This window comes from Ammospiza caudacuta, chromosome 20 (genome assembly GCF_027887145.1).
Source record: "Ammospiza caudacuta isolate bAmmCau1 chromosome 20, bAmmCau1.pri, whole genome shotgun sequence".
Taxonomy (NCBI): domain Eukaryota; kingdom Metazoa; phylum Chordata; class Aves; order Passeriformes; family Passerellidae; genus Ammospiza; species Ammospiza caudacuta.
Window position 1 is genome coordinate 12,113,330 of NC_080612.1, and position 17,467 is coordinate 12,130,796.

The 17,467-nt window shown below is 45.2% G+C and overlaps 1 protein-coding gene across 1 annotated transcript; it reads right to left on the reverse strand.

The window, feature by feature from the left end:
* Nucleotides 1-1,749: 1,749 nt before the first annotated feature.
* Nucleotides 1,750-16,472, reverse strand: NOS2 (nitric oxide synthase 2). The gene is made up of 25 exons (XM_058817701.1): nucleotides 16,400-16,472; nucleotides 15,695-15,817; nucleotides 15,456-15,604; nucleotides 13,854-14,016; nucleotides 13,380-13,471; nucleotides 12,863-13,004; nucleotides 12,328-12,467; nucleotides 11,604-11,778; nucleotides 11,168-11,269; nucleotides 10,392-10,586; nucleotides 9,963-10,045; nucleotides 9,527-9,671; nucleotides 9,191-9,295; nucleotides 8,972-9,021; nucleotides 8,705-8,879; nucleotides 8,129-8,261; nucleotides 7,664-7,742; nucleotides 7,041-7,219; nucleotides 6,256-6,423; nucleotides 5,271-5,474; nucleotides 4,847-4,934; nucleotides 4,334-4,455; nucleotides 3,904-4,052; nucleotides 3,018-3,212; nucleotides 1,750-2,461 (listed from the first exon to the last, which is right to left on the reverse strand). Exons 1-25 carry the CDS (start codon nucleotides 16,448-16,450, stop codon nucleotides 2,381-2,383), a joined length of 3,288 nt encoding a protein of 1,095 aa, XP_058673684.1. The 5' UTR covers nucleotides 16,451-16,472; the 3' UTR covers nucleotides 1,750-2,380.
* Between the last annotated feature and the right edge of the window lie 995 nt (nucleotides 16,473-17,467).

Consider the following 17,467-nt stretch of genomic DNA (forward strand, 5'->3'; position numbering starts at 1 on the left):
GCACACACCCCCCAACAGAGACAAACCCAGCACGAAGGGAGCGTTTCCAGCCCCTGCCAGCTGCACTGCAACGCCCGAGGGCATCCAAAACCCCCACACCCAACAGGAACATTTCATCAACCCAGCTGGGTGCTCGACAGCAAAACATCCCAAAGCAGCCACAGAAATGGGGGTTCGCTCAGAGGAGATGCCAAATAACAACTCACAAAGCACAGCTCAGGCTACAAATGAACAGACTGCAGCAGGGTCTGGCAAACTGGACACACCGCGTCCAGCCTCAGCCTCGGAGGTCAGCCTGCTCCTCCCAGCCGAGGCAGCAGCTCCAGCCCTGGCTCCCAGCAGCGTTACTGCGCACACGGACAACGTAACACAGCATTACCAAAACACCAAGGAGAAGAAAAAGCCTTTCACTTACCTGGCCTCACTGTCTCCAGGGCCCAGAGCTCCACAGCCTTGCACATCACCCCAACACAAGCAGCATCTGCCAGACCCTGCCCCACAGACCTTTGCTGGCCCTTGTGAGCCTCAACTGTCCCTAACGAGCTTCAGCTGTCCCTAACGAGCCTCAGGTGCTCCTAATGAGCCTCAGCTGTCCCTAACGAGCCTCAGCTGTCCCTAACGAGCCTCAGGTGTTCCTAACGAGCCTCAGGTGTCCCTAACGAGCCTCAGGTGTTTCCAATGAGCCTTAACCATCCATCATCCCCCAGCCCCTGCCTGTCCCTATGAGCCCCCAGCTTTCCTGCATTTCCGTGATGCAGGGCCCAACCTTCTCTCACTTCCCTGCACTCATGGGCTCTGTCCACACAGTCCCTTCCTTTTCCTTCAGTCAATAGTGTAATGAAAATCAGGCTCCAAGTATATCCCAATGTCAGACTGCTCCCCAAAGCCCAGGAATGCACCCAGCACACTCAGGGGTGGAGGGCAGCCAGCAGTGCTCCTGTGCTGCCAGCCCAGGACTCTCCAGCTGCCCCAGCTCAGCCCAGCTCCTGGGGGTTTTACCAGCACCCAAAACCAGGTACAGAATGAGGCTAAGAGCAAGGTCTGTCTGCACCTCAGTGTCCTGGCACATGGCCTGTTACGGATGCTGCATTCCCTTAAGGCCATATAAATTTGGCTTAAATGTCAATGAAACAAGCCACTAATTGCTTCAGAAAGTGTTAATCTGCAACTCCCAGTCCAGTCCCAGCCCAGCAAGGTGCACAACCACCTCAGCCCAGTTCCAGGGGCCAAGGGCTGTCCTGAAGCATGTGTGAAACACACTGTTCACACACAGAACTGCTGACTTTAGAGTCTCAACGCTGCCTTCATCAATTCCAGCTCCTGGAGATGAGGGACGGCAGGAAAATCTCACCTTTTTAATATGCTCAAATAGTCCTGGTAATTTCAGAGAAGGAACTATTTCTGATGTAACTGCAATACCTAGAAAGAGCCTGAGTCCAAATACAACAAGGGCAGTTTCAGGCCAGTCTCACTCCCTGGTGCAAACTCACACTTGCCTGGCAGTAACAAAAATGCAAAACTGCTGATAGGCAGGCTATGACTGCTGGAGATGCCATTAGCTCAGGGAGGAGCCAAACCCACCTCACCACAGCCTGGGAGCTGCTTGTTACCTCTGCCTTTGCAGGCTGGAGCCAAGAGCAAGAAGAGGTTCACTGATCCACATCCTTTGTGTGAGTATAAAGACAGATTTATTACAAACAAATCAAGTAAACCAGAGCATAGAATTCAAATGTACAAAGTGCTTTGGAGTTTTTGGAACCTTCCTGCTATAGGCTCTGTAACAACAACAGCTGATGTTCGTGTACCTGAGTCCCACAAAGCACAACTCCCCACTGCTACCTGCTGAGCAGACACATGAGGTGGATGCAGCAGGTGGTGCCACTTGGGAACCAGCGCATTATTATTTCATTTGCAAACATTGCTCCAGATCCAGGCACGTGGCCAGACAACTCCCAGCAACACAACCATGCATTCACTTGCTTTCAAGTGAAGATAATATGCAAGTAAACCAATCTGATATAAATAAGGTCGCAAAGATAAACAGTACATTTAAAAAAAAGATTTCAGCTCCAGGTAACTTAGTACAAAACTGTAATTTTCCTAGTATGTATAAAAACCACCAGATTATCCTAGCATAGATGGTATTAAAAAAATAATTTGCACTTTCACTATTAAGGTAATGTATTAAAATGTCAGAATAAATAGCAATAAAAGTTAAATTTAATATTTTACTTAATTAAGGCTGAGGTTTATGAGTCAAATCCTACAATCCTATACCCATGCATGATTGAACAAGTATAAGAAGGAGGATTTGACTCTTTGTTTTTTGAAAATAACAACAATGTGCAAGTATTGTCTAAAGCACAAGTGGATTTGTTCTTCAGCTGGTGGGTTGCAAAGCTCTTTTGACTTCATGTGGGAACACAGCCCCAAATATATCTTCATGGTATCGCTTTTGGCTCTGCAAAAAGAAAGGACACCCAAGAGATGAACGAAATGCTGCCAGCTACTCCTTATCCATCAGTTCAGTAACTAAAAGGCCTTTTGTAGCACTGGTTCTGTGATTGTAGATTTTGTTACTGCCAGTGAAAGGGAGCTCCCTGAATCCGGGGCACAAATGCACCAGGACGAGTTGTGATAACAAGAGGGTCTGAAAAAGCAGCAGCCCCAGGCACGGGGTTCTTAGTGATGGGCCCACAAAATTCCTGAACTCACTTTTCCTCTGTTGGTACAATAAAACCTCAAATCCCAACACCCTGCAAAGCTGATCCCCAGGACCCCCCGCGCAAGAGCAGAGTCCCTCTCTCACCCTGACCGAACAGAAGCCGCGCTGGCAGTGCGGGGGCACCGGGCTGCTCCCTCAGAGCTCACACACGGGAGCCCATGGCAGGCACAGCTGCGCTGCTCCCTCAGAGCCCGGGCCCTGTGCCTGCACACACAGCAGCTCACCACAGCCACAGCACCCGAGGCCGCCCGTGCCCCGCCCGCCGGAGGGACCGGCCGGCGATGAGAGCTACCTTGAGCTGCTGGAGGTACTCGTTCGCCTGCTGCGAGCTGAGGTGCAGGGCCCGGGCGAGCAGCGCCCGCAGCGCCGCGGCCACGTCCCGCGCCATGCGCACGTCCCCGCACACGTAGACGTGGCCCTGCTGCCCGTGCAGCATCTCGCACACGCGGGCCTCCAGCTGCCCCTGCAGGATGTCCTGGACATAGACCTGGGAACACAGAAACCATCAGCACACCCGGCTCCTGAAACGCTGCTCTGGCTGCTGGCTCTTCGGAGTCCATCGTGGGTCTGAGCACCAAGTGCCCCGTCTGCTCCAGCTCTGTCCTGCACCACAGCAAGGGTGAAAAATGCCTTCAGGGTGCCCTTTACAAGCCCAGATTTGGAAGCTGGACCTGTCTCTTGATCAAACTTGAGCAGACAAAAACTCTTGTACATGCCAGTGTCTCCTAACTGCCAGGAGAGCTAAAAAGTGGATAACTTTTATTCTGTTATATTTTTTCCCAGTCAAGATTCTTCTACATAAAATTAATTTCCATGGTCACTGTGCCATTGAAACGGGGAAAAATGGCCAGTGCCAACTCATTTCTAACTCATAGGCTAATCAAATCCTGCAAAATACGAGGTTTCTGAAAATGTTCCAGTTCTAGTTCCAAAGGCTGTTTGCACTGGATATGCCTCTCTATGTCAGTGAGGGGTTATATTTATAGCAATTTATAGCACAGTTTGCTTGTGCTGGAGTGCACAGGGAGATTTTCCTTCATTTGAAGAATCTCAAGTCTGCTCACAATACACTGAAGCAAAATGCTAACATTTTTTTAAGAACAAAAAGAGATCAGATCTTAACTTGAGGGATGATTGTGGAGGAGTTAACCCTTAAAGAACAAAGGAACCAGCATTACCTTTTCTTGGCCAGGCAGTCTGGAATAAGCTGTGTAGACATCTCTCAGGACTCCCCTCCTCTTCATCTCCTCAGTCTCCTCCCTGTAGATGTGATCCAGGTCTGGCTGCCGGCAGCCGAACAGCAAGGTCATGTCCCCTCCTCTGAGCCCTGAAACCCACAGGGACAGAGGCAGTCTGAGAGCCTGGGCAGCCACTGGCACACAGGACTGGCACACAGGCTGTGCCCTCCTGGTCCCCAAAGGACCCCTGCCCACAGGAATGGTCCCTGGGGGATGGACTGGCTGTGCCAGTGCAGTGCCCGATGAGCCTGGGGTGCTGATCCCTGCAGGGGCTCTGGGCTGACCTTTGGGGGTGCCTATGCTGCAGAGCCCCTGGCTGCAGGGCTGGGGCTGTCCCTGAGCCAGCCCTGCCCCAGGGCCCTGCAGGTACCTCTGTGCTCCAGGTCATAGAGGCGCTGCAGCCAGAAGCTCCTGAAGGGAGCAATGCCCGTGCCCGTGCCGATCAGAATGCAGGGCTTGGCTGGCTCCTCGGGGAGGTGGAACTCATTAGCACTAAAAGGCAAGAAGATGGTAATTAGGTAACTGGTTTCAGACTGAAACTCACTGTTGAGTTGCTTGAATGACTGAGCAGCACAGCCCAAGTCCCCAGTGTGAAAGCAGCAGTGGGGCTGAATTGGGTGCTCCTTGTTCCCTCCCCTTTCCTTGCTCTGCAGTGGAGAATGGGGTCATAGGAATAGAATTATTTCAGAACTTTCTAATGATGTGTAATTTTACTAAAGGAAAGTCACGGTAAAAGATCAAATCTCTGGAAGACAGGGAATTCCCTCTCTTCTCAGACTCAGCTGTTCCAACTTCAACTCACCAATCACTTGAAAATATCCAAAGGAAAACCCACGGAGGAAGCTGAACTAGGAGCTGCTGTTATTTATTTAATTTTCCTTACCTGCGGATGAAGCAGGGAACGGTTTCATTGAGCTCTATTGTGTTCAGCCACGTGCTGCAGACTCCATGGTGCAAAGGCCCTTCTCCATCTAAAAGCAGAGCAAGGCAGAACACCTCTGATAGCACCCACAAGCCCTCTGTTTTTAAAAAAGCACACTTTATACTTAAAATTATAGCTTTAAAATAAATGTATGTCTAGTAATGATTTATAAAACATGGATACACTGATGATGGTGCAGGATTTTAGCAAATCTTGGCCCAGGAGGAACACCTGCTCTGCAGAGACTATTCTGCAGGAATGACAATGCAAATTTTTTATTACAGATATGCTTCATGCTGTATGGCAGACAGGTTTTTTCCCCTGAACCACAATGTAGTCTAAATACCATTTAATTAAGAGAGAGATGAAAACAACAGTTCATTACCTCTTGTCCTGTAGCTTACAACTGCAACTGTCAGATGAATCTCTCTGGCTGTCATGTCACAGGAGGAGCTGACAGAATAGTACCTGGGCTTCAGAAGTGGCAGCTGAGTCAGCAGGAAAGCTGTGGTGACCTCAGCAGAGGGAAACTCCTCCAGGACCTCCAGGATGTTTGGGCTTTTGTAAAACTTCCATTTATTGTATTCCTCTGTGCACTACAAGCCAAAGGGCATCACCACAACATTACCAGGTCATGCTGAGTTCAGGAGAGCAGGGGTATTTGAAACGTCACTTATAAACAAGATTCCTGCTTTACAGTCAATTAAATATTCAGGTAAATCAACAAAGAGTTCTCAAAACTTTGCCAGGACCAATACTGGGGTTTCCTAAAATAATTTACTTTTGAACATGGAAGTTCAGAACTCCACTACAATGTTCTCAGACACCTGTTCTCTCAGTGAGGATGCAGAAACTGAAGTAGAATTTATTTCTCAGCTCCCTGTCATGGCACATCCATGAAATTGTGTAGTCCCAGGTCCTGAGCCCTCCCGACTCTCCCTGAACCTGGTAGGAGGAGCCAGCACTCACCACACCTGTGAGTCACGATTTAAAGCCACATCCCTCTGACTCTCAGGATAGCAAATTCTCTGACAAAAACATCTACCAGCTCCCCTGCAGCTCCTCCACATGCAAGGTGTACGGTAAGGTCTTCAGGGATGTCTCATCACAAACCACCATGAGGCAAGAGAACCAGGCAGGCAAGTGACCCACCCAGAACCACACAGGAAACACCCGATGCTGGCTCCCACACCCAAGCTGAGCCTCAGACCCCTCCTTCTCTCGCTGTGGCTGGCTTTCTAAGACCACAGAATATCTAACAGAGGCATAAAAATCCATCACTACAAAAATTCTTGAGCTTCTGCTACAGAGTCAAAGGGCATCAGAGGGCCCAGTGGACAGCAGTGCAAACAAAACTCCAGCCCTAAGGCTCACCTGACACAGCACCTCCAGTCTCTGTTTGTCTCCTTCTGCTGTCACCAGCTGGGAGAGTTTTTTTAGCAGTTGTTGGGAGGGTGGAGTAGTGATATCAAGCAAGTATGTCAAAGCCTCAGGTAGTGTGCAGGCTGGAATCTTTTTGTGACTTGCCCAGTACCCACCTGGAAATGAGGGAAAGAAAAGGACTTAGCAACACCTGTGGTATTTGACTGCTGTAGAGCTTTGCAAAACTCACTGTCCTTCAAAATACCCCTTCAGGTGAGGGTGCAGCAGGTCCAGACCACAGGGCCCTTCTGAAAGAGGTTATTGTGAGGTTTTCAATGTTTTGTAAGGAGAGGATCTGACACAGAAAACTTCATGACAACAAGACACCGCTTGGAAACGCACAGTTTTTCATTTGGGAAAACCATCTTTCTGTGTTCCAGAATCCTGTGATTGTTCCTACTAATATGGAAAAGATGCACAGGACATATATGTCTATTTTAGGACTTTTACATGTAGCAATAAGCAAACTGCTGATTAATTTAATTGCAGTCAATGGCCAATTCAGCAACTGAATTACAGCGTCACCTCGGGTACCTCTGCAAACCCTGGTGAAGTCATGGATTTTCCAGAAGGGGCAAAATCAGAACCAAGAATAACTAAAAAGCAGCCACAAAATCCTATTGAAACTTGAGAAAAAATCACAAAATCAAATTCAGTCAGCGAAAATTCTTAGGAATTTTAAAGGAATCTGTCCAACATCCTCTGTTGTTTTGTCTAAAGAGACTCAACTTACCATCAATGCAGGTTTCAAGCCTGATGGTCTGACCAGCTGGAGGGGCATCCTTGACACGGGCAATGATCCCATGCACTAATTCTGCCTGGTTGCCTGGGAAAATCCCAATGTGCTCCCCAGGAAGGTAGTGCACTTCCTGGTTAGCCTCACAGTGAAGTTTAACCAGAATGGTGACACGACTGCATAGCAAAGAAAGAGAAATGAGACAGATCGTGGTTACATTGACAGGATTTCCCTTGGATTGCACAGGAAAGGAATAAATCTGCAGTGGCTCTTGGCAAGGGCTCCCTTGTGTTCATTACCAAATACCAGACCAGCTTAGGGCTTCACAGAGACTTAAACAAATCAGAGTCCAGGCATGTGAAGTACTTGTATCCAAACAAACTGGGTGCTGAAGTTCTGCCTGTCTGTCCAGTACAGAATAAACATGCCTGGAATCAGCCAGTGGAAGTGCTGTCCCACTGTAGACTGCACAGCTCACGTGCTTCTACTAAGGACAGTACAAAAATCCAATATCTTTTGTAATAACTGCAGGGAGAAGATGTTTATAACCAGGCACTTCAGATGTTTAAGATTTTAGTAAAATGTAGTATTGCAATATTCAAAAGAATGAGGTGGCATACCTGGACTTCAAACTTTGAAGATTCTGCCTGAATTTCAGCTTCATGGGAATTACATCCTTGGCATGAATGTTTGCAAGAGCTGGTGAGAAAATAAGATATGACTCTTGGTAACCTTGTGATTATGTTTGTTTAAAATGCCTTCAAATAATATGCAGAGGAGAACTGAACCACGCTTGCCCTAGAAGGTGACCAACCACCTTCAGTTATGTGTGCCCCGTTCCCTGACTAAAAGCAGTTCATCTCAGCTTTTGTTCCTCTGGGGCTGTACAAATGTGTGATAGTTCCAGTGTTACTGTGCTGGAAAAGACAACTTACACAATGTAAACCAGTGTCTTTTTAAATCTGACCATGCACTTCATTATATGCATTCTAGCATCCAGCAGGGCCAAGAGCACTTCTGAGAAACCTTCACAGTGAGCTCCTCTGAAGCAGCAAAGGCACAGGGAGGGGAAGGTGGAGCAATACCTTTAGCCAGGTCCATGGGCTGGGAGTCATGCACTACTCTGTAACTGGTAGGGTCCCAGCTTTCCTCAGAGGTGTAGATCTCAGGCAACTGAATACTGTGTCTCCCACGGATGTTAAAAATGTCAGAGGCAGCCTAGATAAAAAACCCACAAAAATAAAGGCTATCCACAGTAAAAAAACTATTCTTAGCATTGTCATAATCCTAATAAGGAGCTATCAGTTTCACAGATTGCTGGTTTTTAGTGCCTCTGGTGTGTGGGTTCAGTGAGTTCAGTAAGGTTCCACTTCTATAACAGTATAGCCAAAAAGGATCTACTGTAAAATATGTTTGATGCCAAACTTGTTCATTCTGAGCATTCCATTATCCAAAAGAGTTCACACAATTTTGTGTGGCTATTAAAAATAATAAAAAAGGGACTCCGTTCCCTCTCCTTGTTAGGTGAGCAGTAGAGAAGACGGGAGTTCCAAATTCAGATATAAATTCAGATGTTTGGTTTCCTTCACTTTCTCTCATTTTTATGGAAACTAAAGTGAATGGATGAGTGGGATGAATATGAGCTGTATTTCTATATTCACCTTGAAAGCACTGACTGCCCAGCTGCGGAACGCCTCTTCTTGCCCATTCAGCTCATCCCCTTCACCCACTGGAGTGAGCTGGGAAGCCCCGAGCTGGGCCAGTTTTTGGTCAATGGCATGAGCAAAGGCACAGAACTCTGGGTACATGCTGGACCCCAGACCAAACACAGCATACCTGCAGGAGATGAATAGAAGATTGCTGTGGTCTGCTATGTGGAGTGCTAAAGGACTCAATCACATGCAAACCAAACAGCAAAGTATTTTTACCTAATTTTGTTTCTCAGCAGTTTCAGTCTGAGCAAGGAGTCTTTCAAGGCCTGCAGAAAAATACACAAAATACTTAAGGTTAGAAAAATACTCTGATTTAAGACAGAATACTTTGATCTGAAACCTGATCCATATCTTACTGAAGGACATGAGATAAATGAAAGGCTTGTCTTTGGCCTTTGAGCTGAGTCTCATACACACTTCTGAGGTGAACATTACCTTTCCGTTACCTGGAGAATCTCCATTTCCAAAAGTGCTAGTAACCACTAAAAGAAGCGTTTCATTTTCCAGGTCACAAATATTGTACTCATCCATGCACAGGATCTAGAAGGAATAAAGCTCATGAGACATCGCTAGCAGACATAAGAACTAGCCTTAGATATCTCAGATGACTGCTGACCAAACTCACAAAGCATTATGCTAAATGAATACAAAATCAAAGTTCTAGTCCATCTTGTATTTACAGAACATTCCAAACACAGGTTTGGAGAGTGGAAAAGCCTGCAGAAGCCAAACTCCTGTCTCCAGGAGGCGTGGTTGGCTTGTACTGCTCACCTTGGTGCTGAAGGCACAGCGGAACAGGCTGCACAGGTGGTTGGCGAGGGTCTCCGACTTGCCCGTCTCTGTCGCGTAGATCACGGTGACCTTGGCCCTGGTGGCCACTGCCCCTCGCATGAGCGAGGATGCAAAGAGCACAGCCCTGGGGAAGAACAATCACACACAACTTTTCATGGAGCTACACTAATTCAGGTTGATTCACAAACAAGCTAGGAAAGACTGAGCTGGAGTATGACTTTTCTTTGGAAGATCGTTCAGAAGCTGAGCAAGAGCCTTAGATAGGAACGTTACCTCAGGGTGGACAGGTAAGGCTATGATTCAAACCACTCAAGTGGTCCTTACTATAAAAATGTTTCTTAAAGAAGTAGAGAACAAACACTACAAGAATAGAATAGTTGGACAAAGCATGAAGAATCTTATTTGAACAGCTTACTTTGCCAAGATGCTAAACTTTAGTTCTTTTTTCCTTGGCCTCCGGGTCTCATCATGCCACACATGTGTTTTCCATGCATCCACCTTTAAAGAAAAAGAAGTTATGCTTTAGGGAAGGAATGCAAAATGGTAAATAAACAATTTGTGTATCGTTAAGAGGTCAGATCAAATAGAACCTGTATATACAATCCACTGAGTAAAAATATGGTATCAGTCTCTGTTGCATTAAACTGCATTTTATTTAAAGTCAGAGAATTCAACAGAACTAACAGCACCTCCCATGTAAAACAGCTCCTGTCTGCTACTTCTGAATCTGTCTAGTGACGTTTCATGAACCAGGGCTTGGCACCCAGACTCCCTCACGTCCCATATCACATCTGCACTGCTGAGGTTGTCGCTTGGGTCGGTTTTTCTTTTTGATGATGTGTACCTGGTAGTAATAGAAGGGAGTGAGGACATAGTTCAACATCTCTTGGTGGAAGACAGGGGTTATGCTGCCTGACATGGGAGGCACAATCCACACCCAGTCGGCCGGGCAGCCGCCCCGCGTGCGGTACTCGCTCTGCATGTACTTCAGGAAGGACTCGGAGGCAGAGTGGTGATCCATGATGGTCACGTTCTGTTTCTAGAACAATGGCACAAAGAAAAACGTGCATTAAAAACCCTATTCTGCCCTTCTACCCGGGGTAGCTAAAGTAATCTTCTTGCTTTGGTCAATATTTCAAGGACTTTACTCAGAGTAAAGGGAGTATTATGGGAAATAAATACTATCAGCAGTTACTCTAAAGATACAGATTGAGGCGCGGGCCTTTGATTAAGAACTCTTAGATCTTTTCTTTAACATCAGCATTTTACCTCTGCAGCACTGGGAGTGCATATTGCAAAGCCTCTGACTCACTTTTACCCACTTTTCATATTGTCATGATACGTTAAACTTGAATTAAAAATAAAATATATTAATCCAATGGCTTTACATAGGTTTTGAGACATAGATAAATGCATTAAAAGGATGTAAAATCTTTCCCTTAACTTTCTTTGCTTCTTTCTCTTCTGCCTTTACCTGTGAGGAAATATGAATTCCTCCACTTTCTCATGTGAAAATCAAGAATAACTCTATTGGAATCATAATTCCATCTCCACTGAGTGAAAGGAAGAGGGGACAGTGAATGTTCAGTGTCTGTCCAGATCCCACACTCAGTGACTTACCTGGAAGCTGTGAAGCACAGCCACATTGATCTCTACAACAGCTCGGTCCTTCCATAATGATGATAGTTTGTTTGTTTCCAGTCCCATTCTCCTTCCTACCTCCTACATGTAATAGAGAGACAAAAGGAAAAAGCAAATTTACTATATGGAACTGAGACCCCATGATTTCTCAACCTCATCAGCTTTGTATCAAGAAAATGTTGTGCAGAAGAAAAAGGGGAAAGAGTCAGTCTCATGCTGGGGAAAGTGATGGCAGCAGAAACACCTGAGCTTAAAGGTAAACTGGAATTTTGGAGTTCTGGTTCTTGAGGATGTTCCAGCTTCACAAAGCAGGAAGTGGTTCTCTCCCACCCCAGTGAACACTGGTAGTGTCTCTTTTCCAAAACTTCCTGCCCCTTCCCTCCCCTGCAGCCAGCCCAGCTCCCTGCAGAGTCACCTTCAGGACGTTGTAGCGCTGCGCGTCGCAGAAGTCGCGCACTCCGATCTCGGTGCCCATGTACCAGCCGTTGAAGGGGCACGCGGTGAACTCCAGCCCTCCCGCCTCCAGCAGCATGCTGGCCACCGCAGGCAGCGCGTACCACTTCAGCTCCAGATCCTTAAACCACTCGTACCTGCCCAACAAGCAGCTGGAGCTATTTGTGTGTCTTTTTCTCGAAAACCAGAAAAGCCCAGGAAGATAAATAGTACCAGTTCTAGGAGGAACCCCTGGGCCAGGGTCTGCTGAAACTCACTGCAGTTTTTATTGCAGTATTTGGGAATCACCTACTACAGCAACTGCAGAACCATATTACAGAGTTCTGCAGTCTGCAGGCCAGTCCCAAAACAAACAGGAAGAAAAAAGCAATGAAAGAAAGGCAATAAACTCTGTTATGAGTGCAGTGTTACATGTGTATTACACTAGCATAAGAAATTAGGATTTTTCAAATTCTGAATATAATTGAAATGTAGATTGGGAGAAAAGTTTTCCAACAAAATGGTCATTTGCTTCCTTAATTTAAATCTCATTTCATCGTTCTAACAGGCATTTTATCTTTCAGGATGATTTACCATAGTTTCATCCTGACAAAGAACTCATAAAACAACTGCCACAGGCACAGCCCAATAACCTGCCAAGGTGAGGCAGAGGCAAAAATGTAATTATCTAAATCCTGTGTGCTTACTTTGGATGCTCCATTGGCACTTGGAGGACAATTTCTGGAGGTAATTCAAATATTTCTGGGTCTTGGCCATTTGCTTGGAGAACAAGTGGAAGTACATCAAAGCGGCCATATTTCGGCTTCCACCCAAGCTCGATGCACAACTGCAAATACAGAAAGCACATTTTGTGTTCTTTTCAGGTTTCCCCTCCAGATCTGAAGACAAAAGAATTTTAACCCTCTGAAAACTGCTGAAGTAAATTCTAAGTGAAAAAGGTTCTCTTTGCCATTCAAATAATGTTGAGCCATGCTGATGAAGTTGTGTGCCTGCTTGTGTCCCCTGACAATATTAGCTCACCATGTTCTGAGATGGAGGGCAGCACTTGTGTATCAGAACTGTAGGGAATTATTGTTCCGCCTGCATCCGGAACTTGTGGGGCAGAACACCCCATTCACTCCTCACCTCCCACCACTCTGCATGCAGGTGCGAGGAGGGAGCCCCAGGGAGGTGGGTTAGCCAAGATGGGAAGCAGCTGTGGTAGTGAGTTTGGAGCTGTACCTGAGTGAACTCCACAGTGGCAGGGTCCCCAAGGACAGAGCCATCTGGCATGTGGTAGCCAGCGTAGCGGATCAGCTGGCTGTTCCACACACGGAAATCGTGCTGCCCGTCCGTCCGGGGCGGGAACACCGTGATGGCTGACCTGCCCGGGACATACAAACACATCCTCACTCTCCACACAGAAACTGGGACCAGCAGAAAATGTTTTGCATTTCTAAAATGAACACCAGTAGAAATAAAATCATTTGTCCTCTTTACCCACTTCCCCAAATCTTCATCTCTTTTCCCAAGGAATTGTAAAAGATTTTGTAATGTCAGCCATGAAAGTTATAAATTTTCAAGATGGTTGATGGAACACATGAGAGGAAAATGTAAGTACCAGGAAAATTAAGAGCAGAAAGAAGTTGTCAAAATTGTTTAGATAAACTATTTCATGGTTTTTGATGCCAGTTCTGGATATGATTTTTGTTGCTTAAATTAAAATTGTTGTTATTTAAAATTAAAATTAGAGACCTACCTTATATTGCCATTGTTTGTGGCATACTGAATATGATGACAGATATGCTCAAACATTTCCTTGGCTGTTTTACAGTCCCGTGCATCAAACACCTGTGTGTTTCCAACAGAAATGTAAAGAGGACTAATTTTGAAACAGTTATGCAAAGTTGTTATTTTTCCTATGCACTTAAGGAATGGAAAGACTGTGGCTCCACCAGCAAAGGTTCATTTTTATTAGTTCTTATATGCATAATTTTCACCCATAACAATCCACCAAGGACCTAACATGTACCAGGTTCCATGACACACCTGGTTTCCACACTCACACTGCTACACATTTTCATTCAGCCATGAAGCAGAGAACTACAAAGAAACCAATCTCCTGATATGGACAGGAAGGAGTCCTGCTCAATTGAAACAGTGACATGTTCTAGCAACGGCAAGGCCATTGAGGACTATTTGGCTACAGCTTAGGTGTAGATCCACAGCTCACCTGCAGGTTGGACCACTGGATTCTCCCAATGCACCTGGGTGCATTCCTCCAGGCCTGCTTGGCAGCAAAGGTCAGCTCATCCTTTGTCAGGTGGTAGGTTCCTGTTCTTTCTATCTCCTTGGTCACTGCTTCCAGCCGGCCCAGCTGTTCTTTGATTTTTGGCCTTTTGAACAGGAAACAGCCATGAAAAGAAACAATGAAAATTTCATTCAAAGTGCAGACATTATATTTTGGCTTCACAATTTAAGACTTGTCCTTATGGAGTGCAAGGACAGAGCTTATTGGCCCCATAAAGAAACTAACATACTAGAAATTTTAGTAGTGGTACAATCCTTTCACCACCCAATACATGCATGGATTGGCCACAAGTTATTCTGTGTAAGTTTTTGGTTTACATTTGGATTTTTTAGACAAATTTGAAAAAAATCACAAGGAAATAAAAACCAGAAAACAGGTGAGTTTCAGGGCATATGTAGGCTGTGAGTGACTGTCCTCTCAAAGATCCATTGTGTTTACAAGGCCACAGCTCTTCTGAGTAAAGTAAGTAGGATTTTCATTCCTAAAGGGAAGTGCTGAGCAATTCCTTTGTCAGGGAAACCAGCTCTAAAATTCCTGAGTTTGATAACAGAGAGTGAAGTCAAAACATTAGAAAATATTTATTACAGCAGAGACAAAAATTTTTTTGTTGTCTTACAGACAGAATGAAAATAGCCTGCACTGTCTGAGGGTTTTCACATTTTCTGCAAGATGAAAGATCAAGGGCAAGCATATGAGATAGTGTAAATCAATGTGATCAAACAGCCATGAGCAGAGACACAGGGATATGCAAATGCAATAGGCTGGTGAGGACAGCCTGTGTGTAAGAAAGGGACTTTCAGAAAGATTCAGAGGGAAGAAGGATTTGAAAGGAGTTCAAAGCATCTAAAGAAGTGGCCATTATGTGGCTGAGTCCCTTTGACAGTTTGATAATGTTTTCTAATGGGATGAGCAAACACTGAACTGTTACTTGAAAGCTCATCATGTGGAATGTCACTGCAAGCCCTTGGACATCAACCAGCTGTTCCAGCATTTCCTGCAACAAGATGCCTCTGCAGCATGGCCATGTTTGTGAAAACACAAACCCCTCTCGGGATGCTCACTGGGCCTATGCCGATAGCACAGAGCAAGGCTGAGAAGCAACACTGGCCTTCCAATCTTTGCCTAAAGCCTTGAGGGGAACACAGAGAAAAGATACTTGGAACAGCACAAACAAAAGGCATTATCCACACTGAGACTGATCTGAGTGCAGCTAATCCCAAGAAAACAGAAGATAATGCTGGCAGAGATCCTCAATGTACTGGAATGTAGCATACTCCAAAGGGATGGAGCTGAGCAGTGCATGGTCCAGAGTCCTTCCCTGTGTTCCCAAGATCTGGGATTGACAGATGGAGCACGTGAAGTGCAATGACAATTTTATCTGGCATTTTTAACAGTCCTTATGTATTTTTGAATGCATGCTATGTAACAGGACAGTTACCAAGAGCTGTGAAGAAACCAAACCCCCCTGGAGGCTCACAGAGAGGTAGGTAGAGGATTTTATACTCAAAAATCAAGTTGACTTACTCTTTAAATGAACTGTAATATTGCTTGAGGAAGTCTCTTGCCTGAGGTAAAAGATCCTCTGGTGGAACTGGTCCATCTCTGGTACCTCTCACCAGGCCCTTTGGGGTCATGAGTGACCCTTGGCAGGCTTTGGTTTGGCAATTGATAACCTGAAAACCAATCAAATGTCAAAAAACAATATTGCACTCTGCGTATTTTAAAATTTATGAAAGCACCCTGTTCATATTTCCGTATTTTACCTCTTTTGCAGTCAGGTGTAGTGTGTCAAGAAAGCTGGATCCATTTTCCAAGTTTCTTACTCTTACATGTCTTGGACATCCTGATATTTGGTTTGAAACTTTCATGTCATTTGGAGGGAGATTCTGGGCAGAGAACAGATAAAAATACATACTGTCTTCAGACCTATTGAATATCTTTCAGTTTCATTTTAGATTTAATGTTAACATCAAAATATTTCAGTTTATATTCAAGAAACTAGATATAAATGTGATCTGCTCCAACATGATTATTTGACTACAAAACTACTGAGCTAATCCACAGTTTGATATGAAATGAGGGAAAAAAGTATTTTTGTAGTAATCAAACAGGGTCTGCCACTGCAAATACCTCTATAATTTCAGTAAGTCCTCTGAGTATCTTTGAGCATTATAGTCACAGTCTCAGGAAAACAATGAACCAAGTTTAGAGACAGGACAGGTTTGTTACCAAAGGTTTGCAAAGGTATATAAAGGAATCAGGCATCCCAGTCCCTGTGGGGTCACCTCTTCCTTCGAGTCTTATCAATGCTCTGTTTTTGCAGGAAAGAGCTTTCACCCAAAGATGTCCCAGCAGTCCCAACCTCCTGCAACCACAGTCAGACCTCTCAGGAGAGCGTGGAGCAGTTGTGAGCAGCAAGCACCACTCATGTGAACTGTTACCATCAAACAATGATGCTGGGAACAGACCTCTCCTCCCCCACTGGGCTTTTCTGAAGTTATGACAGGCAGCCTCTCCATCTGCTTCTTGCTGGGATTCTGCAATTTGGCATCATCCTTTTCTGAGCTTCAATAAAGACAAAGAAAAGTCAGCACAAGGCAGCGTTCTTTATGTCAGGCTTAGCTTTCAGCATCAGCAGGAGATGCTCAGTGCTGTCTCTGAAATATGTACTGAGCCCATAGCCCAGCAGTGGCAGTGGGCAGCAATCAGCAGAAAAGCCACAGTACCCCCTTCCCAGAGCGCTGTGTGGAAGGAAAGGAAGGAAGGCAAGGTATGAAACCTGAAATAAGTAGCACCCTGAAGACTGAGAAATTTAAGATGCATGTGCAACTTTTTGTATGCAAGTGTTGGGTATGAACTGCATCACAGCATAACTTAATTACAGCATAAATAATCACTTTGCTATTTTTGTAGCATACACACCTTCTGAGACTTAGAATACATGAAACCATGTTAGCACACCAAATAAATTTAAGACTACTTTTGAAAGAGAAAGCAAGATGATTTACATCCTCAATGACTGTTTGACACAAGTGTTTAATGTTCATTACCAAGTGACACCATCCAGAGGCCCATAGTTCTTTGTTAATATCAGTATTTTGGAAACACATTACAGGTTTCTCCAGGACCCAAACCACTTAATATCTTCCCTTTTCAAATTAAAGATAAACTGTGAAACCATTAAAACCAGGATCTTACCCATGGATCTTCCTATTTTTCTCCACGTTGTTGTTGATATCCTTCTCCCTGGTGTACTGGCTCCTGGCAGCACGAGATTTGAACACAAACTGCCACGGGCACAGCATTTCGTATGGGTTTTTTTGGTGGTTTTACTTCACTGTGCTGAAACCTTGTTTTGTGTGATGTGGGAACACTTCTAAGGACATAAAAAACCATCAAGGTCATTTTTTACCCAAGAGGGCAACTCCCTTTAGCATCTTTCAGAAACTCGCTGGCCTAACTGATCTGATCAAACATCCTGTGTTTAAAATGAAAATTGCTCTTAGAATATTCTTGGGATAGTGATACTAAAACTA

Excerpts from the sequence above, each read along its gene's own strand:
- NOS2 (XM_058817701.1), bottom strand. The coding sequence starts at position 16,450 with ATGGAGAGGCTGCCTGTCATAACTTCAGAAAAGCCCAGTGGGGGAGGA. Across the intron at positions 8,880-8,971 it reads CTGCTGAGAAACAAAATTAG|GTATGCTGTGTTTGGTCTGG; the intron begins GTAAAAATACTT and ends CATCTCCTGCAG. Across the intron at positions 3,213-3,903 it reads GACTGCCTGGCCAAGAAAAG|GTCTATGTCCAGGACATCCT; the intron begins GTAATGCTGGTT and ends CTGTGTTCCCAG.